This window comes from Coloeus monedula (assembly GCF_965178545.1).
Source record: "Coloeus monedula genome assembly, chromosome: 11".
Classification (NCBI taxonomy): domain Eukaryota; kingdom Metazoa; phylum Chordata; class Aves; order Passeriformes; family Corvidae; genus Coloeus; species Coloeus monedula.
In genome coordinates this window covers 458344-481120 of record NC_138791.1, presented here as the reverse complement: position 1 = coordinate 481120, position 22777 = coordinate 458344, and the positions used below count along the sequence as shown (strand labels likewise).

Here is a 22777-nt window from a genome sequence, read left to right as displayed (position 1 = left end):
AAGGCACAGCTTAACAAAATTCATCATTTTCTTCCTCTGACTAAATCAAGTGAAACCATCACAGCTGAGTGACATGAGGACAGAAGAGAAACAACACAGCAGCTCTGGAGAAGACATTTGCTATAGAGTTTGGAGATACCTGGCCCTTCCGCCGGCTGGGCACTGGGAGGTACCGGGGGAGAAAACTCGGGGGCATCCGTAGCAGGGTTTTCCACCACTGGACATATAATAAACCACCTTTTTCCAGTATGCAAAACTAGGGATGAAAAGAAAATAACATGCAAACTCATGAATTTCTATTGTCTCCAGATCATGACTTTGTCTTAATTTCCAAGGATGGTTTGGGTTGGAAAAGACCTTAAAGGCCATCTAGTTCCAACTCCCTGCTATGAGCAGGGACACCTTCCACTAGAAATTCAAAGGCACACTTACCATTTTGCTGATACATGGGTGTCTTCATTTGAGACTGACGCTTCTCCTGTTAAGGAAACAACAGGAGAAATAGCTGGATCAGTGCAAGAAGAGCATCATCCCACTCACATTGTAAGGCTTAACACTGAAAAAGCATTATTTTCCTTGTTAAGAATTTTTTTTTTTTTTTAACACAAGATGCAAAACTAATTTAAGCATCTGGCTGTTAAGAAAAAGGAATCAAACTAGCAATCTTTATTTAGCATTTACCTCGCTCATTTCCAGCCTATCAGCATCTTGTTGAGGACTTGTTCCCTGGTCAGAGCTTCGCTCTCCTTCTGTATCCTCACTGAGCATATCCTCTGCTTTATCAATTATATCCTTCATTTGCTCAATAAAAGTCTCTTTTTCACTTTGCAAGATGAATTCATTCTCCACCTAGAAGGGGACATCAAAATAAAGGGGAAAACAGTAATTTTTTAATTAATGCCTCATTCCACAGCAGCCAGACAGCTAAGGCAACAAGCACACACAAGGAGCTGCCTGAAGCAATTGGGTGCACTGAGAGCCCGTGGGCAGCCACATCTCACCATGTAAGTAGCAATTTCCTCCGGGGCGTCACCATCCAAGTCAAACTTGAACGTCACCATTTTGTGGTTATGGGTTTCAAGCTGGCACTCCACCATCTTATCCCCTGTGTTACACACCTGCATGCAGAGATTAACAACCCTTATTCCTGGCAAAGCCAAAGGAACCCTAAAGTTGCCCTCCAACAGGTTGTACTTGCATTTAATATGGTCAGTTTGGGTCTGTTGGACTTCTCCTGGCGTGAACGAGCACGCGTGGATTTCTTATGCTTCTTTGAAGACTTTCCTTCTTGCTTTCCACTTCCTGTTGCTCCTTCAAAGCTGTCACTCATCTCTTTACCAGAAGCAACATCTGGACTCATGTAGCTTAGCAAGGCAAAGGAAGAACAACCCCAAAATAAAGCCAGAGCTACATGCAATGGAGTCATGCATCACGTGTAAGCTACGTAACAGAGGCTGCGAAAAAGGGCACATTTTTTGGCCCAGACTGAGTCAACTGGAAGATACACCTACCAAGAAATGATCTATTAATGTTTCTGGCAGTAACACAGCAAAAGTTCCATCACTCTGAATATATCCCTACATCCCCCAGTCCTTTCACTTCAGGGGTCCTGACAGTCCCTCTCTGAACTGCACAAGTTCCTTCTTTTCTAAGGTGACATTTTCTCAGCTCCTGTCTTTCTGCCCTCCCAGCAGAAGGGCAAACAGGTTAGGTTCGCTGGAGAGGGAGGAAAAGAGAAGTTCCATACAGCTGTACATACACCAAGGCTAGGATGCTGCACCCAAACTAAGGAATTAAAAGAGCTGGAGGTGCCAGAATGGGCACACTGCACACAGGACACTGTCAGCTTCTCCCTAGACATGCTCCCATCCATCTCTTTCTGGTCAGGTCAGAAAAAACAGCCTCCAAAAAGCAAGCATTTCTTATGCCAAAGAGGTGGTAACAATACCTTTCACAACTCTGGGACAGAGCTTGGAGTTTGTCCTGTATTGCCTGCTCCTAAAATGCAAGAAAAGGTCATTTAAGCAAACACATTACATTGGCAGATGAAAAACACCTTTAAGAAAGGTGTTGCTGTTGACACCAGTAACTCTAAAACCATTCTGTTTAACCAGTTCTTGGAACCTGGAAATAGAATAAATCTCCTATTTTACCCTTCCAACATCACTTCTGTCCAAGGCACCAACCACTTTTTCAGACAGAGCCACTAACCTGGCCAGTTCCCTTCTTCTGCGTCCAGCAGATGAGATGGTGAAAGGAATAAAACAGTTCTCACCACCGTGGCAAAACCTGAGGGACAATTCCACATCAGCAGCCGCTGGCTTTTATTTTTGAATGTATCTGCTAATTTGCTTTGCTTACTTTGCTTATTTGCTAATTTTCATTGTTTTATATGGTTTCCTGAAATATGCTCAGTATTTTCATTGTGTTTGGCTTAGTGGGAAAATTTCTGAGGAACTTACAAAGATGAAAATTCATCATTTAAGAACACCACCCTCACATCATGTCCTCTTGTCCTCTACACAAATTTCCCCTAAAAGCTTCCCCTTTCACTGGCTGCAGCTCTGGGACAGACATCATAGCATGATTTTCTCATTGGGTAGACCCATTCTCACAGAATTTGTGACAGTGCTACAGACCCTGCTACTGCCTGCTGTAACAAACTTACCATGTACGTACACAAAGACACACACCCGTGCATGTATATACCCGTGGCTATACACACACACCAGATACATCCATAAATATATATAACTTTATATATATTTATAAACATACATCTATAAAATCCTTCTATAGACACACAGCTATAGAAACAAGCCCCTCAACTGCCGTTGCTACACTTGGCTCTCAAGCAGTGGTGGGCTGGGGTTAAAAGCTCACTGGGGAACCAGTCAGCCCCACTGGTTCTCTGCTGTTAACCAGTCAGCCCCACTCCTTGGCTGTAACACCACACAAGCCGTGCCAAGCTTAAATGCAGTTTCAATAAAACTGCAGAATCAATGAACAGTGAGAACACAGACATAATGTATCTACATTTTGGTAATGCACTTAAGCAAGTGCCTTACAAAACCTCTTTTGCCTGACCAGGTTGGTTTGGATGCAAGTGCTGCCACGCACCTGAACACAACAGAAGAGATAAAAACGTCATGGCAGAGTAGCAACAAAATGCGGTGTTTTGATTATACAGACAGGTGTGAAACTTCTCTTACACCCAAGAAAACTTTAGCAAGGTACATCAGAAAACCAGCATGGAGAGCACGTGGATTGGTGCTCGCTTCATTTCTTAAACTGAATGAGAGAAGGGGGTTAACTTACAGATGGACGTGAGAATGAAGTTAGCAAACCAGTGGTCAAATGTTCCAAGGGGTGTGGGACATGAAGGACAGACGTGTGCCTCAGTGGCCATGGGTTTCTCAGGACAACTTGTATCCCCCATATCACACTGCACAACAAAATGAGGTTTGTTCATATTTCCAGAATCTCTAATGGAATGGACCCTGCACTGAAGGTTCCAGCACTGACCCTGCCATGAGCTGTGCCCTCAGAAAAAACACAGCTGGAGAAGGAGTACTTTGAGTGATGGATATGCCTGACCCAGCCAAGCTTTTCTGGGGAGTCTGCAGGTGAAGCACTACAGACAGGCTCTACCATTCCTGCTACATCTAACCAACAGGATACAGACATTCACCAGGAAACATCCTACGTCACAGCACGAACGCTGATTTGGTAAGAATTAAACTGTCACTGATGGGCAGGAAAATGGGGAACTAGAATCCATGTTTAGTGTTAGCACAGCCCTTCCGGAGCATCTTCTGGAGGCAGCACTGAGCTGTGCCTCCAATGGAATTTTAGGCTGCACTGGAGTGAAGGCATGTGACAAGCCATGGAAACATGGGCAAAACCAAGAGATTGATTTTGAAAAGGTGAAATACATACTTTGGGAGGAAAGGAAACTCAGAACAGAGACTCAAGAGAAACGACTCTGAACACAGAATCACAGAGGGACATTTCCATCCAGGAGTGGAGAACAAATCACTTATTTCCTGAAATCAGATAGAAATGCCAAAGCTTTTGTTTTGCTTTGTTAATGGGGAGCTGAAGAGAAGGAAATGTTCTGTGATGTTCTGTCAAGACTGAAGATTAAACAATTATGGGAGTGGAAAGAAAAGTCAAAATCGCAGACAGGAGGAGCTGACAGTTCTGTAAGGGAAACAACAAAAAGTGTCCTGGTTCTATGACCACAGAGAATTGGCACTGCCTATGAGTATCTGAAGAAACAAAAATGCCAGGGCTACAGTAGACTTCAGGCAATACACAAGGATACAATGCCAAATGAAATGGGAGTCGGGCTCAAGCTGAGGAGCATGAAGGGCTTTCACATTACAAAGACTCAGATTGTGGAGCAGTTTCTTAAGGCAAATGATGGTTGGTTGAACAAGTGCTTGAGACATTTAAAACAAGACTGGACAAAACATGGGTAAAACTCTACAGAACATCTTCTAACTCACCCACAGTGAGAATTTCTTAATTTCTATCTCTGTGTTTGTGCTCAGCTACGGACAAGGAGGCACTTAGTCCTGCTGACTCATGAATTCAATGAGACATTTCCTGAGGTACAACATGAGGTTTCATTTGGAATAGCCAATTATTTGCTGACCCAGAGCTGCTGGCATCGAGGAGCAGCAGCTCAACGCAGTGAGGGGATAACCTCCCTTGTGCAACGAGCCCACTGTTTCACACAGGAGTAACTATGAAGACTAAGGCTGAGGCTGGTGAGTTACTTCAGAGGAAGGGCTCTACCTCTTGAGATGTCTCTGCGCCTGCCGAGACAGCCGAGCAGGGAGCTGGGAGCTGCTGGCCCAGTGGCTGGGAAAGATCAGGCTGGAGCTGCAGCAGAGCAGAGGACTGGAGAGGCAGGCCAGGGTCTATGGGGACAGGTGGGGCAGCTGTGGCAAGGCTGCCATGGACCTGGGGAACGCCTTCGCGAGCGACGCAGGGCGGCACCAGTTCTGGCTGCAGCTGCAGTGGCGGTGACATGACCATCGAGGGTTGCACCGGCAGCACAGGCACCTGGGCTCCAGCTTCCAGAGCAAACTGAGTGTGTCCAGGCATGGGCTGCAACACAATGAGAGCTGTTAGCACACACCTCTGCTCCAAGGGCTCAGGACGTATGTGACAAGGTAGCAAAGTCACCGGCGTTCACAAAGGAAGGACTCAAACTCTGCAGTGCGACTGGGCTTGGGTGCTCTCAGTAGCTACTACAGAGATTAAACTTCCTCTGAAATAACCAAATAAAAACTAAGTATTCTTTCTGTACGATTATGACAACGTGCATTGCTGAGGGACTCGTTTATTAGTAGGGACAAAGGCAGATTTTCCTAAGAAATGAAAAATCACAGACTTCCAGAATGGTTTGTGTTGGAAGGAACCTCAAAGCTTGTCTCATTCCAGCCCCTGCCATGGGCAGGGACACCTTTCACTATCCCCAGGGTGCTCCAAGCCCTGTCCAACCTGGCCTGAAACACTTCCAGGGATGGGGCAGCCGCAGCTTCTCTGGGAAACCTGTGCCAAGGCCTCACTACCCTCACAGCCAAGAATTTCTTCCCCATATCCCATCTAACCCTGCCCTCTGGCAGTGGAAAGCCATTCATTCCCCCTTGTCCTGGCATTCCATCCCTTGTCCCAAGTCCCTCTCCATCTCTCCTGGAGCCCCTTTAGGCCCTGGAAGGGGTTTTGAGGTCTCCCTGGAGCCTTCCCTTCTCCAGGGGAGCATCCCCAGCTCTCCCAGCCTGGCTCCTGAACAGGGGGGCTCCAGCCCTCGGAGCAGCTCCAGGGCCTCCTCTGGACCTGCTTCAAGATCTTAGGTGATGAATTCATTTTCCTGAATACTTTGCTCTGCTTTCAACAAGCCCACACTCTCCATGCAGACAAAAACACACTCTACCCATAACCTAACAGGATATTTTAAGAAATCTGCCATATATGTAGAACCAGGACCTGGTACAAATGACACCATTAACTCATTTTCACCGAACATACACCAGTGTCCTACTTCAGTTTAGTGCACTTTACACACTGAAGTCATAGTTTAACCCTTGATGTGCCAAGCCCCAAGACCCCAATCCTGCCAACATTTCCATGTGGATGGAGGGAGTTTCATTTATCTCAGTGGATTTCTCCAGGGCATTAAAATAACTCGAGTGCGTAAGCGCTTGGTGGGAACCAGACCGAGGCGACAGGATGCCAGCTACCTTAGAGACTGGGTTGTTATTCTGCATAACAGTCCTTCTGAGCTGTACATTTAAAAACAGAACATTCTCCTTTTAGGTACATCATGTATTTTTCCAGGGGGACTGAGCTTGTGGGAAGAGGAAGAAGGAAAGAAAGGAGCATATGGAAGAAAAAAGACTTTTAGTACTAGGTAAAAGTGTGCCCAATTTTTACTTTTTTTGAAGTATCACCACAGAGAGACTTAAGGCTATTGGAAAATACATTAAAAAAAAAGTAAGACTCAGATGAGAACTAGGCCACATGATTTCATTGCTGCACGCTCTCTGCAGGTTCTGGGTATGAGCTGAAACTATTATTCCAGGTTTTAATGTGGATAAACATAAAGACAGGATGTGCTTCACAATACCTCAGAGTTACATGGCTGCCCAAGGGGGGGGGGTGGTTAGACTGACAACTATGGTATAATGCCACTGAAGGGTGGTTCTATTTTAAATCTTATTTAACTAAAATAATTCACAAAATATTTTGATATCAAATCACAGAATCACAGAATTTTCTGACTTGAAAAGGATCCACAAGGATCATCAAGTCCAACTCCTCAGTGAATGGCCCATACAGACATACCCAGGCAAAACAAAACTCAGAGGTGCTAAACATCAACCGTGAAAACAGCACAGCATTATACACAGAAATACCTCTCCATTAGAAGTCTTCTAATCTGAACAATGTATTTTAAAATATTCCTTGGCACATCATAATAGCTATTTTCTATCCTAAATTCTTCCATATGCAACTTTTCCACACATATTTGATAGCTAATGACTGTGTCAGGATGGTTTGGGAATATCAGCTCTCCAGCTCTGGTATTTGCCATGCTCACTGCACCTAATTCCTTCTAAAGCCACAGGGAACTCTGAGTAACATTCCCAGGCTCCATGCTCCTGACATTCTCAATGACAGTAATTCTGTACCAAATATACAGCTAAAGAGAAAAATTTAAAAACTATGTACTGCTCTGAAGATGCCATGACATGGCAGGTTGGGATGGGATGTCACGAATTTTAATCAGTGTGTTATGGTGAAGGAATCTGGCAGAATACAGACTTTCCAAATGCTGTTATTAACAGATCGAATGCCCTCTCCTGCTTTGGTCAGACTGTGTTTCACATTGACATACCACAGATGTGGTGAGAGAAGTATTTACAGACTGTCAATTTGGAGTCCTGAGGCAGTTTCTGTGTAAATACTGCTAACACTTGAGCTCCATTTATGCTCCATTTCTTTCAAGGGGGGGAAAGGGTCTGCAGGAGAATCCATCCCCACCCTGCAGGTCTGACAGTGCTCTTCCACTCCGGAGTCATTGCCAGACAGCCACGTCCCTCTGCTGTTTTGAAGATGTTCTACATCAAAACAACTCCACTGCTCCCGCCAGCTCCCCCATATTCTGCTGTGTGTACCCAGCAGCCCCTGCATCCCACACAGACCAGGGCACAGGCACTGGCAAGGCTTGGCATGCCCTCCTGGGCCGGGAGAACCACAGCTCACACCTCCCCGGGTTTGAGACAGAGAAGGAAGAGGGAATTCAGAAAGTGCTCTGCTCATTCGCTGTCCAAAGTCTGTTGGACTATGCCCTATACCCCGGATAACCCCTGTCCCTGGGGGAAGACATCACCCGCTACCCCACAGCTCCAGCCACCACCTCCAGAACTGACGTCAAGAAGTCAACCAAACATCTCAAAACCAAGGATTAATGCTTGTGAGGAAGAGAGCCCCAGGAACGGCTGTGCCACAGAGCGCCCTGCGGAACGCGGCCCCGCGGATTTACCTGGTGAGCCGCCCCCGGAGCGGCCAGAGCCGGCTCGGGAGCGTGGATTATGCTCGGCTGCAGCGCCGGAGGAGGAGGCGGCGGCGGCTGCGGCTGGGACACGGCCTGAGAGCTCTGCGCGTGGTGGGGCGAGGGCGCGTCGCTCGGCAGCATCTGCTGGAAGGCGCTCTGGAACACGGGCTGCTGCGGCAGCGGCGGCACGGCGGCGTGCGGCGGCAGCGTGGGGACCCCCGGCGGGGCCACGGCCAGCAACGGGATGGTGGCCGCCGGCATGTTTGGCACTATGGGCTGGCAGGGCAGGACCAAGGAAGCCACGGTGGTGTGAGGCAGGTTGACGGCCTGCATGGGCAGGGCAGGGGAGTTGGGCGCCATGGGCAGTGTGGGGTTCATGGGCAGGCTGGGCAGGATCACGGCCGGAGCAAAGTACTGAGAGGGAGCAGGAATGGGGGGCACGTTTGCAGCAGGTATGTCAGAGAGGTTTGGAGGGAGGCTGTCAAGCCCTGCCAGAGGAGTAATTGCAGGAATGACAGGAAACTGAGGAATCTGAAAAAAATATAATATCGCATAAATGGCCCATGCTTTCACTGACGGTATAAAGCAGTTTCATTTGCCACAAAAGTCCCTATAAAAACCACCTGTGCCATGAGGATAATTATGTCTGTTTGTTAATCACTTCCATTCATTCCCTGAGGATCACAAACAGTAATAAAAACTGATTTATGCTTAAATCATTAGTAAGAGCAAAAAAAAAAAAATTCATTTGTGGGGGACGTTTTTATACCTTAGAAGCTTAAAACTACTTCTAACACCAGCCCGAAGCCTTCAAGCAACATCCTAATTAAAAGCTGCTTTCATTTTAACAGAAATTGAAAGGAATTGGGCCAGACCTAACGCAAAACTCTTTTCATGCAAAATTAAGTGAGGCAATTTAAACCCTTGTTTTCAAACAAACTGCAACTCAGGCAGCACAGAAGAGCCCAGAAAAAGGGTTTTTACAATCAAAATCTCCCAGTGATGAAGCAGACATTGGCATGACGGCAGCAGCTTGCTCCTGCCCTTTGGCACAAGCTGCTTCACATCATGGTGCCTGTCACTACCAAGCACAGTGACAGCACCATCCACCCTACCAGGCCAAGGGAAGAGTTTGTACCTGCTCCAGAGAACAGAACCAGAGCAGAACGACACAGACAGGGATGGCAGGTGTTGGGGGAAGTGGTGAAGTCAGGAGGTCAGAAATTAGAAAAAAAAAATGGGCAACTGCTCATGCTCTCAAGCCTGGGAGGGGGAAGAGATTGTGCCAGAGGTGACAGTACAAAAGACCAAACCAAAACAACCCCCAAAAAATTATTGCCATTTTGGAACTGCCATTAACTGCATGGCACAGAGTTGGGCCACGGAGATTTCTGATTCACCAAACAAGTAAAGAAAACACACGGAATCAGGAAAAAGCAATAATATTCTTATCGCCTAATTAAACTGGCATGCAGTCAAAATAGCCACACAAAACCTGCAAATCACGTTAATTATTAGCTGGAAAGTTCTCCTCAAACGGATGCGCTCACACGCCGGCTCCCAGCGCGTTACCTGGGAAGGGGCCACGGGCGGGAGCTGCGGCACGGTGGAGATCTGCAGGGGCTTCAGGGGGCTGCTGCTGGCCGCCACCGGCGAGCCCTGCGACGGGAACTGCGGCAGCAGGTGGGGCGCCGGCGGCATCGGGCACACGGGCTGGCTGCTGAGCACCTGCTGCAGCGACGCTGGCTGCGACATGGGCTGCTGCTGCGAGGGACAAGAAGGAAAAAAGGCTATTGCTGGTGTGCTACAAAGAGGCAGATGGCCGGCCACGCTTCCCGCTTCTCTCCAGCTCACTGCCAGGATGGGCCTGGCGCGTGCAGCACAGAAGCACAGGCTCATTGAGGTTGGAAAACACCTCTAAGATCACTGAGTCCAACCACTAACCCAGCACTAAAACATGTCCCCGTGTGCCACATCAAGACGTTTCTTGAACACTTCAAGGGTTGGTGACTTCCCCACTCCCCTGGGTAGCCTATTCCAACGCTTAACCACTCTTTCAAGTGAAGAAAATTTCCCCAGTATCCGACCCTAAACCTTCCCTGGCACAGCTTGAGGTCATTTTCTCTCATCCTGTCCCTGTTCTCTGGGAGCAGAGCCCAATCCCCCCGGCTGCCCCCTCCTGTCAGGGACTCGTGCAGAGCCACAAGGTCCCCCCTGAGCCTCCTTTGCTCCAGGCTGAGCCCCTTTCCCAGCTCCCTCAGCCGCTCCTGGTGCCCCAGCCCCTTCCTCACCTCCATTCCCTGCCCTGGTCACACTCCAGCCCATCAGGACATGCTAAAGCAGGGACAACTCCCAGCAGGGACTGGCACTCCTAAATCAAACACTGCACAGGAGCCCATGCTTAAAACACATTTAAATGCAAGGTATATTACCTAAAATGACAAGTGCTGACTGTCTTGGAGAGGTTATTTGTAATTACTCAGATTCTTTAAATCCCAGAGATTGTTCCAGTGGGCCCTGTGAAATCCCCACCCACTAACTTCCCCATGGCAGTTAATACCCAGCTCATCCTGGCAAGCACAAGCCACTACATAATGGAGCAGGCATGGAAAGTACAACACTTATTATCTGAGACACAATAATCCACAATAATTGCAGTAAAAGCTAGGTTCCAGTTATTTCTGATGTACTGTAGTGACAATGTGGTAGCCAAAAAAGTAGCTTTAATTTTCCCAGGGAAAGTATTGCTCCCCTGGCCTGCCAGGCTTTGGGCAGCAGAATAGAGAGAAAAAGTTGCATTAAAGCTGGAAATCATCAGCATTTGACGTGCTAGTGGTATCTTCAGTTCCTCTCATCAGTTCTGGAAGTACTTTAAAAACCCTTCTGGTTCAAAAGGATGACTCTGAGGCTAGCTCAGGGTGACCTACTTGGGACCACAGGGCTGGTGGCTTCACCAGGCCCTGCAGCGCACAGAATCTCTGCCACCTCATGTTTTGGGAAAGAGGTGGCATCTTCCCAGTTACAACCCCAAACCCAAGGGAACAGCAGTGCGGGGGCTGGCCTGGCTCTGCTGATGGGACAGAGCAAACCAGCTGAGGTGGAGGCACCTGAAGGCTGCCTGAGGGACGGGGGAGATCCCACCTGGGATGGGGGGACCCCACTCACTCCATGGAGGAACTCCTGCCAGACCAAGCCCGAGCTCTGGGGTGGAGCAGCCACATGCCCACGGCACTGGGCTGAGCTCATAAAGCTGCTGGTTCCCAGTGCCTGCTCCGCTCTCTGCCCCAGCTGGGTTAATCTGCAGCTCAGACAGCTGCCCACAGCTCACCAAGGAGACAGAGGGCACCGGCACGTGTGGCTCAGCCACCAGAAACGCCGCATCAGTGCGGCAGAACTGCTGGGGAATGGAGCAGCTTCCGAAAACCTCCCTCTCAAACCCAGCTTGTGTCTTAGAGAATGCTTGTGAATTGGATAAGGCACAGGGAGGGGAAAATATCCAGGTAGATTAGGTAACTCTGCCTCATTATAACCTTAGCAAGTATAAATGCACAGACATCCAAACTGGAAAAATAAATGAAAGTTAGGAGATACAACATTGACCCCACATGTGTGATCCACCAGTGTATATTGATACAAGATCAATGCAATTCATTCTGTAGGCAGATGAATTTCTCACCCTAATTTCCCCTTCTTCTGCTGTCCTTCCCTACCCTCCTTAGCATGGACATTCACTGGACACTGCTGTCTCTGAGGCACATAGGTACTCTGGGAAGTTCTGCAGAGAAACTTGATCGTTTTTACCTATTTTTGTAAAAATAACACTGTAAAAAGCCAGTGCCTTATTAGGCTTTCTGGAGAGATTAGAAAGCAAAGACAGACCAGTCATTAAATCCTTTTGTTGTCAGGGATAGAACTACTCCAAGAGACAGAAATGCTGTGAGAAAAAGGCATGTGAAAGAAATTAAGTTGGGTATTTACCCTACTATACCAAACCAGAATTTATTCATGGTGGAAAATAAACAACAGATTTGGAACTGTCAGCATAAAGATCCAGAGGCCAACAATGAGACCTGTGCAAATGGTGAGGTCCTAAATCTGCCTGAGTGTAAAATTTTTGGCTGAGAGAACTATGAGAATATCCCCACCCATTAGAAGAAAACCTGTTACGTGACAAAACCCCACATAAGGGTATGTTTTTCAAGGAGACCAAATGACATTTCCCCATTATTGATGCTTTGAGAAGATTGCAGCAAGTTAGAAAAAAACCTGAAGGCAACCTGTGAGATACATGTTGATAGAAGGCTTGGAGAGATATGGTTCGTGCCAGTCACAAAGTATAGACACTCCCTGGCCCCTGCAGCAGTTTCTACTGAAAGAAGAGTTACCAAGTTTTTGGTAAATTCCCCAAAATGAGCCATGAATTGCCACATCCCACCAAACTGTGGCTGCATCCCTCACAAGAGCACCCCCCTCCACTGCTGGGGAGAGCCCCTTTGGAAATACCTTTGAGGAATGCAGGGTTTGGGGTGGGATTTGATAATTCAAAATGCACAAGAGTTACTGTTTGGAGACAACTTGCAGAGGGCCAGACTGCTGTTGGAGATGGAGCTGCTGGCTGGGTGCCTGCACTGAACTGTGTTAACACTGTATTTGCACAGCACATCCAGCAGCACTGCTGAGGATTCAGAGACAACGGTTACCAGGCTAAGAGTCTCTTTCTAAATGTTTAGAAAGGAGGTCACAAATAATAAAACAAAATTAATAAAATACTTGATTTTTACACTTCAAGACAGCACATTGGTACCAATGCAAAGCTTCAGGCTGATGCTGGGAAGCCCTGATGAAAGACAAACTCTACCAAGACGTGCCAAAGTGTGTTCATGACTGTTCTCAAGGCTGTTACTCATCCCTTAAGCCAAACACTCATTTCCCATCCCTAAGACTCTCAAAATGCAATGGAACAGTTTCAAATGCCTCAAACTCACTACAGGTATCACAGAGTCACAGGATGGCTGAGTTACAAGGGACCTTAAAAGCTTATCCTGTTTCCACCCCTGCCATGGGCAGGGACACCTCCCACTGTCCCAGGCTGCTCCAAGCCCCAATGTCCAGCCTGGCCTTGGGCACTGCCCGGGATCCAGGGGCAGCCCCAGCTGCTCTGGGCACCCAGTGTGAGCCAGGGCAGACACGGGGAAGGGGTGGGACGGGACACGGTGCTCTCACCTGCTGGCCAGCTAGCACTGGTGGCGGCGGCTGCCCCAGCGGGAGCGAGGGGACCGTGGTGGGGACGACGGGGAACGGCATCGCCGGCTCCTGGTAGTGCTGGGGCACCACGGCGGGCGGCGCCGGCACCGCGGGCAGGACAGGCTGCGGAGAGACAGCGGCGTTAGGGAGGGCAGCCACCAGGAACGTGGGCCTCCACAACGGTGATCAGAATGGAACAGTTTTCAACTATGGCCAGGAGATTAAACACAGAATCACAGAATTCCAGAATGGTTTGGGTCGGAAGGGACCTTAAAGATCATCTCATTCCGGCCCCTGCCGTGGACAACACCATCTTTCACTAATCCCAGGGTGCTCCCAGCCCCGTCCAGCCTGGCGTGGGACACTTCCAGGGATCCAGGGGCAGCCACAGCTTCTCTGGGAAACCTCTTCCAGGACCTCACTGCCCTCTCACAGGGAAGAATCTTTTCCCCATATCCCATCTATCCCTCCCCTCTGGCACTGGGAAGCCATTCCCTATGTCCTGTCCCACCATCCCTTGTTCCCAGGCCCTCTCCAGCTCTCCTGGAGCCTCTTTAGGCACTGCAAGGGGTTCCAAGGTCTCCCTAGAGCCTTCTCTTCTCCAGGCTCACCAGCCCCAGCTCTCCCAGGCTATCTCCAGAGCACAAAGGCTCCAGCCCTTGGAGAATCTTTGTGGCTTCCTTTGGATCACTCCAGCAGGTCTGTGTCCTTCTAGTGCTCCACTGCAAAGCCATTAAAGCAGCTCAGTGCCAACAGATTGATAAGGAACTGAGCAGGTCACCATCCACAGAGGCGAGCGGAATACAGAAAGAGACCCCTGGAATCCATGTCCTCTGGGAACAAGAGTATAAACGATAATATGAAATACAACCCAGGATACAGAATTACTTGAGAAAGCTTTGGACTTACTGCAGAGGGCTGCTGGTAGTGGCTGAGCTGCGGGAGGCTGTGGGGCACGGCCTGGCCCTCGCTCAGGGGGGGGCTGTACACCCGCTGGATGGCCGGAGGCACCGCGTCCGGCAGCGACGAGTAGATGACGCTTTGCTGGCTGCTCTGCGAGTCAGAGTAAACAGTGGAACCCTGGCCGCTGTCAAACGTGCTGTCAGCTGCAAGAACAGTCATTTTTATTAAAAGCTCAACAACTCCAAATGTTCAAGTAATGACTTTAGAGCAAGGTCGCCATGGTTTATGTAATTAGCACTTTTACTACTCTCACCCTTTTGTTATATAAATAAATTATACAACACCAGTGTTATTCCCTACAAAAGGCACACAGTGCTTCTCTTAAGCCAAAACCCATCCCTGTGGATTTCTGTGCACACTGATATTTTAGGCACATTAGTATTTCCTTTAAAGGGCATAAGGTTGACATTAAGAATTGCAGATGTTTATAGATTTTGTAGGATGAAAGGAGAGGAAACCCCAATTGTCATGTTCAGAGCAGATCACAGGGTCTTTTAGAGTTCAAGCTTCCAGGGATGCACTGACTTTAACACTGCTTTTATTAGCAGCAATGAAAATTACAGAATTCTTTATGCTGTATGATTTTAGTCCAGCAAGCGATGCCCTGCTTGAGTGTAGTGCAACTGAAGGTCAGACACAAACCCATGTGCAGGTTCCAGTGAGTTTGGCACACTCAGAGCTCTGTGGGAGTTTCTTGTGGAGCATTTGCCCAGTTAACCTGTGGAACTGCACAGCTACAGGCACTGGGCAAGCACTGGGTCCTTTATCAACTGGAAATATTGGCATTACTGATTTTAAAATGTCTTTTCATGACTTTTAAAGTGGTAAAGTACAAGTGCCCAGCTCTGTTTGAGCCTAAGTTACTGCTTTCTCCACTTGAGAAAGGAAGTGAGACAACCAGACTGCAACTGGATGTATCCCAAGTACAAACAGCCTCTAATAGGGATTTAAAATTCAAAAATGAAAGAAAACATCAACACAGTTTAAAAAGCCATCTAAAGTTACAGCTAAGCTTAAATACTATTTCTTTTTCCAACACTTTCCATTGTCTCTTTTTTCCATACTCTAAATAAAGTTTTACTTATTTGGCTTTCAAATAACAAATTATTTTTTAATAGCACCAGAGATGACATTTCTCTTCAGTACTCCCAAACTATTCTCCCAACATTTTTTTTTTCCAAAATTAAACTCCCCTCTCTATTTATTCAGCTCATTTCTGAAGAGCCAACACAGCCCTATTCTCATTATGGGATTTCTGCCGCATACAAAATTCCATTTTATTACAAACAATTATTCAGGACCTCAAAGGAAAGAAAAAAGAGAGTCTAATGGTAGAGTGCTAAAGTAAAAGCTGTGAGTCAGTCTCAGGTTTTTATAGAATGTACATTGCACACATTAAGTTATTAATTTCCACTTTTACATTCCACCTCAAATTATATGAACGGGTGCCACCCCAATTTACAGAGGTCCTATGCTAAGAAAATGTTCAAATAATCTGATGGCAAATTGTCAAATAATACCAAGTACTGGTTAAAAGTTGAGGAGGAGTAGGAAATAAATTGTGGGGCTTATATTTAGTATAAAATTTTGCCAACTCATGTCCAGCAGAGCCATGCAGAGCCACAAGTCACTTCACTGCAGCACTAGAAACAGAGAGTCATAATTGCAGTGTTCCTCAAAGGAATTAGCATGAAATAAGTATATGATCCATAAAAATGAAATGAGCTCATTTTAGCTTCAGATAAAAAGCTTTGTGAATATGGCAATATTGTGAGTGTTATGCAAATGTGGCTATTTCTCATATAATGTAAAGGGACTTCTCCTGTAGAGGCACACATGGATATTTCAGTACTCAAAGCAGACCTCAGTGCAGCCCTTTATACAATACCTGAATTGAAGCAGCAGCTGTGTCTTGCTAAAGGTAATGAATCTTTAACTTAAATGTGCTTCCATACAAGCCCAGAACAGTAAAAGAGAAACTCTATGATAATTGTTGAGTAGCAAAATATGCACATCAGATTTTATCAAAAAAGCCGTCTTGGAAAAAACAAAAGAACTCCCACAAAATTTCAAGTCTTCCAAGCTGGAAGGGCATTAAAGCTCATCCCATTCCACCCCCTGCCATGGGCAGGAACACCTTCCACTAGCCCAGCGGGCTCCAACCTGGCCCTGAACATTTCCACAGATGTGGCTAAAGTGTCTGGCAATGTTTCCTTCAAGATGTTTAAAAATACACACAGATCCAAATTTCAGTACCACGGCTTGAGTCACTAACAAAGGTGGATTTTAGGGGCCAGAACCAGGGCAGACTGAAGGGCTGGTAGATCAGTGACCCCCTACTCTGACCTGCCAGAGGGAAGATCAAACTGCCCATTACCAAAAGCCTCTGGCTTCAGGGCATGAGCTTGGGACAAAAGAGAGCCTGGGAGAACAAGGGTAAGCCCTTGACCATGACTTGAGGAGCCCCCAGGGATTACAATGCCAGTCCAGAGGTCCGGCTGGTGTTCCCAAGATGCCTGACCAAAACACAGCTGGTATTTCCCACAAAGCAGGGAAACCTTAAATTATATCATGTCACATCCAGAGATGGATTTTTTTTTTTCTGCTGCAGACCTTTGCACAGCATCACAAAAAACTGCAGGTGAGCCATCAAGAGTCACTCCAAAACACAAGTGCCTGCAGTGCCTTGGTTCAGTAAGGTCTGGTTTCCAATGAGCATTTCCACATGGCCAACATAATTTGAACGAGCCACCAGTCACTTTGACCAGTTTGAATCACAGACTCATAAAATATTCCGAGTTGGAAGAGACCCACAAGGATCATCAATCAGTTTGGTGCCAATTCAATTTCTGCAGGCTCTGAAATCATGCTTTGCACAACCTTAAAAGTGTTGATCCCACCACCTGGCATAGAAAACATGCATTTTTTGTGTCGAGCAGCAGGTCTTGCTTTTCCATTTACAAATATGTTATAGTTTTGGCATTTATTGCTACCAAGGCAGAATCATATAGAGATATCTATATAACATTGTTTTCTTGAACCTTCATTGCTTTCATAATTGTCATGCATCTGGATGCTTGTGGGTTTTGAGCTACTGTGCAAAATCACACAGAGTTCATCTGAGCTCCGATCCTTGTGGGCTCCCCCCTCGGACATTTATCCCCGTATGCCCACAGAGCCAACACGGCACTCACACGCGACGGAGGTGACGCTGGTGGGCAGGTTCTGCTGGAAGGGGTGCTGGTCTGCCTCCGGCTCCTCAGGCTCCGACAGGATGTGGTGCCCCGTGTGGGAAAGGTAGGTGACCTGGACCTGCTGTGCCTGCGGTGCCTTCAGCTTCTCCAGGCACTCCGAGTCCCGCCGCTCCTCCGACTGCATCCTGGGCCAGATCCGCTCCCTCCTCCAGAGGATCAGCGCTACTCTGTCGCGTATGGACTTGGCCACGATCTTGAGATCGTTCTCGTGGAAAAATCCCGAGTCAATCTAGAGAGGAGGCACACACTCAGCGAGGTCCCGTGCACGTGGCTGGGCACCACACGAGCACACATGCGATACTCAAACCTCTTCCTAATAAGAAAACATCATTTTGAAACAACATGAATTTATACAGGTTTATTTCTCACAAGAACAGGAACTCAAGAGCTTGATGGGGTGGGGCTCTTTTTCAGTAAAACTTCTATTCCTATTGCATTAAAAAACCCCAGGATGTAATTTCTAGGACCTGAATATGCACTGCCTCTAAACGTTCCCCACTAAACATCCATTGAGGAGAGCAAGTTTAATCACAGATGGGTTCCCCTCTTTTTTTTCTTTTCAATACTAAAAGAATAGACAAAACAGGAAAAAGAATCCCTGAACAATGCACCTGGAGTGAATCAAACTGCCTCTAAATATGAATTTCTTGCCTTAACCTTTCCTGCACACAGCATTTTCTAAATTTCTCTGCTTGATAGTACAGCAAGTCATGAAGGACAAGATGTTAACAGAATTATGTCTCAAATTAACTTCTCTTAAATAGTGAAGTCAGTCAGTATTGATTGACTTCAACAAAGAAAAAAGCAGACTGTTCCCGCTTGATGGAAAAGGGGACAAGGCTTCTCAGAACTCAACTGCTCAACAGATAAAATGGAAATTTGTCTTCATACTATTTGTTTGCATAATCTCCTGCAGTGCAGGGTATGAATTTTCGTTTAATAATGACCTACCAGAGCTTTGTCTGCTCTCCCTGCATTCTTAACATGCATATTCGACAGATTGAAAGCATTTACAACCATGGGGTAAATCTAGAAGCTTTCCTGCTTTGCTCTTGCCCAAACATAAGGCAGTTTCACATCTTAGATTTTCACTGCTAAAATTAATGGGTGCAAAGCAGCTTAAAACACAGCTTCATTTCAATGAAGCCATGCCCCTTTGCAGCACCCACTAGCTGGGAGAGCTAACTTCACTTTCCAAACCCACCAGAACGTTTTGAGTTCCCTTTGCCCACATCCTTCAGGCAGGTGGGATTGCCTAACTACCAAAAACCCACCGGTAATGATAAATAATTCCCTGGACTCAGAAGGTCTCCTGCGTTCTTCTCTTCCACAGCACATAAGGCAACAAATTGATGAAAGCACATGGCTTTGGTGTTCCACAATTCACAAGGACTAGAAAAAGACATTTAGGAATAAATGTTCCCCTTTTCTGCCCCTGCAACAGCCTCAGGTTTGAAAGCATTCCATGGGCAGTCACTTAGGTAAGTATTAATGTAGAATACAGATTTTAAAATTATTTGGGAATTATCTGGGAAAGGGTACAGTGTCACTGTAGTCTGGGCATGATCCTTTTAAATACACTTTTCACAAGAATTATTTCCTTTTCAAAATAGAACATCACAACTATGGACCAAGCAACCTAAGAACTTCAAAATTCCAAATATTGCCATCAATATTTAAATGCAAAATATAACAGCAAGTAATGGTACCAGAGCAATTTATAAACTAAATGAGGTCTGTAATGATATATTGCTGGAAAAACACTGGACCTACTGCAAACTAACGACAAGAAGACAAAGGAGCCCAGATTCCTCCCACTAAACTTGTAGATGGTGATGAGTTCCAGCAGAGCAAGGCAGCATTACCAAAATGAGTGCCTCCTGAGCAGAACAAGAGTGGTGATGACATCATTAAATGGGATCCCTGGGGATTTAGAGTCTAATAGGAACACTTTTGCAAGCACAGGAACGTTCAGACCCCTGGCTCAGTGCTCACTGTCCCTGTGCCTCTGTGACATCCGAACACCAAAACAACTGCAGCAAAGACACCATTAAAATATGAGCTCAAGGACAACATGGTGAAACTGGAACACAGATTCTCTAACAAAAGCCCAGAATTGTAAAGATACAGAAACACAGCACGTGAAACTTATCTGTTAAAACATCCAAAGCTTACTCCTAACTCAGTGAACCCAATTTCCTATCAAAGTTTGGGGGTAGAGGGGCTGACCACAGACCTTTCTCATCTACATTCCTTCTAAGGAACACCAACAGAAAAGATGGGAAAAAGTATTTGGGAGAATTCAATGCATAATATTTTGTGATTGAACTTCTGGACTCTTCTAATGTATTTCTAGCTGCTGTCTGGAACTAAACAGATTCCAAACAAATTCAAATATATTCAACAGCCTATAGAAACCAGCAGAGGAGCTTGCAAAATATAAAAGAAGTCCAGACCTCTACAGTCCCTAAGCTATTTAAATTGTGATTTCAGGCATCTGTTTTCAAACAACATGTTTCAGTTAGTTCTTCCCCATTTACCCCTTTCTTGCAGTAGTCAGTCCAAAGTCAATGCAAAGTGCCTAAACTGGACACCTGGAATGGTTCAAGCAGAAGTTACTTTACCCAACTCGTTCCTGTTGTCCCTTGAGATTTATGCACTACTTTCTATATAGACACATTTTTGTCAGAAGTGTATTTTACCATTTCTTGTGCAACATCATCAGGAGTTTCCTTCTCCAGATCAAAAGTAAACTCAATGGCTCCATTATCTTTGGGTTTTCCTTTCAGTTTCTTAGGATCTTCTACCCAGAGTCTTAAGGCAATAGAGGATTTCCTACCATGGTCTTCTTCTGCAAGTTCCACTCTTACCCCAGTATCTTCAGCAAAAAAGGCATGGCTTAGTAAATCTTTAATTTCATATCTGCAAAGGATATAAAGAAGATTCAAATACTGCAAGTCAACAATCTCAGAAAGGTTTGTAACAAGAAACTGCTGTTAAAGGTGGAAACATTTACAGTATGTTTGGTGCTCACCCATAATGAATTAGTGTTCTTTTTGTAAAGACATGGGATTTCCCGTGTTATTGAAAAGGAAATTGAAAAAGTGACATTTCCCATTTCCCAAAGCTTTAGCAATATTCATGCACCACAAGCACAAACCTTTCTTCTTTGTTTTTGCAGATGCACTCCCCAATTATCTCCTTAATTTCAGGATCAGTAACTTTCTCAAAGCTTGCTGGCTTTATACCCTAAAAGCATAGAGAAAAACAATTTAATGTGAAAAAGAATTACATTATACCTCTAAATTAAGCATATTTTCTCTGCATTTTAATGGTAATTCAACCTGGGAAGTAACTAATACTTTTAAGTTGTTAGTCTTAATGCAAAACTGAGTTGAGGATTTAGGGCTACTATATTTCTAAATACCATTGCACTTCAAAATTAGTACATTACCTTGCATGAGCTAAGCCATACACAGGGCAGGTATCTCTTTTTCTTTACCACCCTTTGCAAATTTTACCTTTATATCCTCTGGACTCTGAAGTGAATATTCAAGAAATAGCTAATTTTAAATTTCAAAAATAACCATTTTCTGAAATTATTCCTTTCATGTTTTTGCCTTAACCCTCAAAGCACTAAATGAATAAAGACAAATAATCACAGTTTTCTTCAGATAGCTAGTACTGAAAATGAGTCAAAAACCAAGCAGGGAAGCAGGAGAATATGCTCAATAGCTCTGCATCGCTCCTGAATTTCCCAGGATATTGTTAGAAACCCCTTGGGAATATGTGGTAGAGCAGGTGTAACCTATAAATCTAGTTAAATTTCTGTCAAATGTTAGCATTTTTGCTGGGAACAGATTTGGAACAGCAACCTATGAGCACAGCCTTTCAAGGAGAACACCCAGCTACCCACTGCAGAAGAAAACCCAGAGAAGCAGACTCAGTGTCCCCACATTGGGAGCTCAGCTCCACGCAGGCACAGCAGGGAGAGTCTGCTTTTCTTCAAGGTTAGGTGGGATTGTGTTAAGAAGACAGAGAGGATTTAAAAGGGACACAGACACATGCACACTCCTAGGACAGTCACAGGTCAGCTCTCCCTACTTTCTAGTGTTTCAGGACCAAGATCTTAACTCAGCATGATCCCCCTCAGGGTACACAGCCCGGATAAAATAACATATAATATTAAAACAACAGGTATCTTACCACCATAAGGAGAGACTGCAGGAGAAGAGGTATGCTAGCCTCAGGCTAAAGAGCTGTTCTTATATGATGTCATCACCCTGTACAAACCATCCAAATATACCAAAAAAATATTGATGGGGAACACCTGCACAGCTACAGATGTGGGGCTGAGCGTTTGCAAAGCCCAGGGTGATCATTTCCTTTGATTCCAGGCTGTGGACAAGGAGGAAGGGATGTTCCAGCAGGAACAGCCGCCACTTCCAGCGAGGCCACCTCAGTAACCTCTTGTCAAAGGATGCTCATCCTCACCAGCCCCCAGTGCCTCGCACCTCCTTCCACCCAGAGCAGCAGGAGGTTTCCTGTGAATGCCTTCCATGTATGTAATTCAGCTACACATGACAAGTGGCAGCACAAGAAGGGCTTCTGTTTATTTGTGATGTCCAGCTTAAATCACAGAATTGATTCCCTTTCAAAACCACGTGATTACCTCTACCTACTAAACCAAGATGTACATAGATGAAAATGTGACAAAATTAATTTGAGAAGAGATGATGCAGTCAGACCCTATCACTTAAGGACCCAAGTACTTCCAATGAAGTCAATAAGCAGAACAAAAAGGAAACACAATTTCCTTTATCTAAAAAACCAGAATGTGATTAAGCACATAACTGAATGGGAATTGGACATTTAGCTCCATTCAAATCCTTTTAAAGTTTCACCCTGGAATAACAGTAAATAATGGCTCATGCAGTCACAGATAAGGAGCCCCGCAGAATGGACTTTTGGTTCACCCAGTGGATTAAAAAAAGAAAACAGGTATTTTCAGAGAGTGTCTGCAAGTAAAACACTGAATTAAGTCTTGAGTAAATTTTATGGATGAATTTCAGTGAGGGCTGGAGCCTCTTCGAGAATTTCTGAATATTCCAGCATCAGATTATACTTTATCCTATTATGCACATCCTGTTGCTATACAAGCCTCAGATTCTACTTCAAACATTATTAATTACTAATTTTAGGTCAACAACCCCCTATTTGTCTTAAAATTCTAGAGTGAAATATG

At 45.7% G+C, this 22777-nt stretch overlaps 1 protein-coding gene across 8 annotated transcripts in view; it reads right to left on the bottom strand.

Annotated features, from left to right (window-relative positions):
* Window positions 1–22777, bottom strand: part of WNK2 (WNK lysine deficient protein kinase 2) — a 103334-nt gene that overhangs the window by 30137 nt on the left and 50420 nt on the right. For 6 of the 8 annotated variants that reach the window (XM_082288851.1, XM_082288845.1, XM_082288850.1 and 3 more), the window contains exons 6-19: window positions 20693–20781; window positions 20235–20454; window positions 17473–17761; window positions 14225–14421; window positions 13295–13438; window positions 9644–9835; window positions 8060–8602; window positions 4804–5118; window positions 1949–1998; window positions 1199–1364; window positions 1002–1118; window positions 682–849; window positions 433–478; window positions 140–256 (exon numbers count right to left, since the gene is read on the bottom strand). In XM_082288851.1, coding sequence (XP_082144977.1) covers window positions 140–256; window positions 433–478; window positions 682–849; window positions 1002–1118; window positions 1199–1364; window positions 1949–1998; window positions 4804–5118; window positions 8060–8602; window positions 9644–9835; window positions 13295–13438; window positions 14225–14421; window positions 17473–17761; window positions 20235–20454; window positions 20693–20781 — 2653 coding nt within the window. The remainder of the gene's footprint in view (window positions 1–139; window positions 257–432; window positions 479–681; window positions 850–1001; window positions 1119–1198; window positions 1365–1948; window positions 1999–4803; window positions 5119–8059; window positions 8603–9643; window positions 9836–13294; window positions 13439–14224; window positions 14422–17472; window positions 17762–20234; window positions 20455–20692; window positions 20782–22777) is intronic. The other 2 variants (XM_082288846.1, XM_082288852.1) reach the window with 2 other exon arrangements.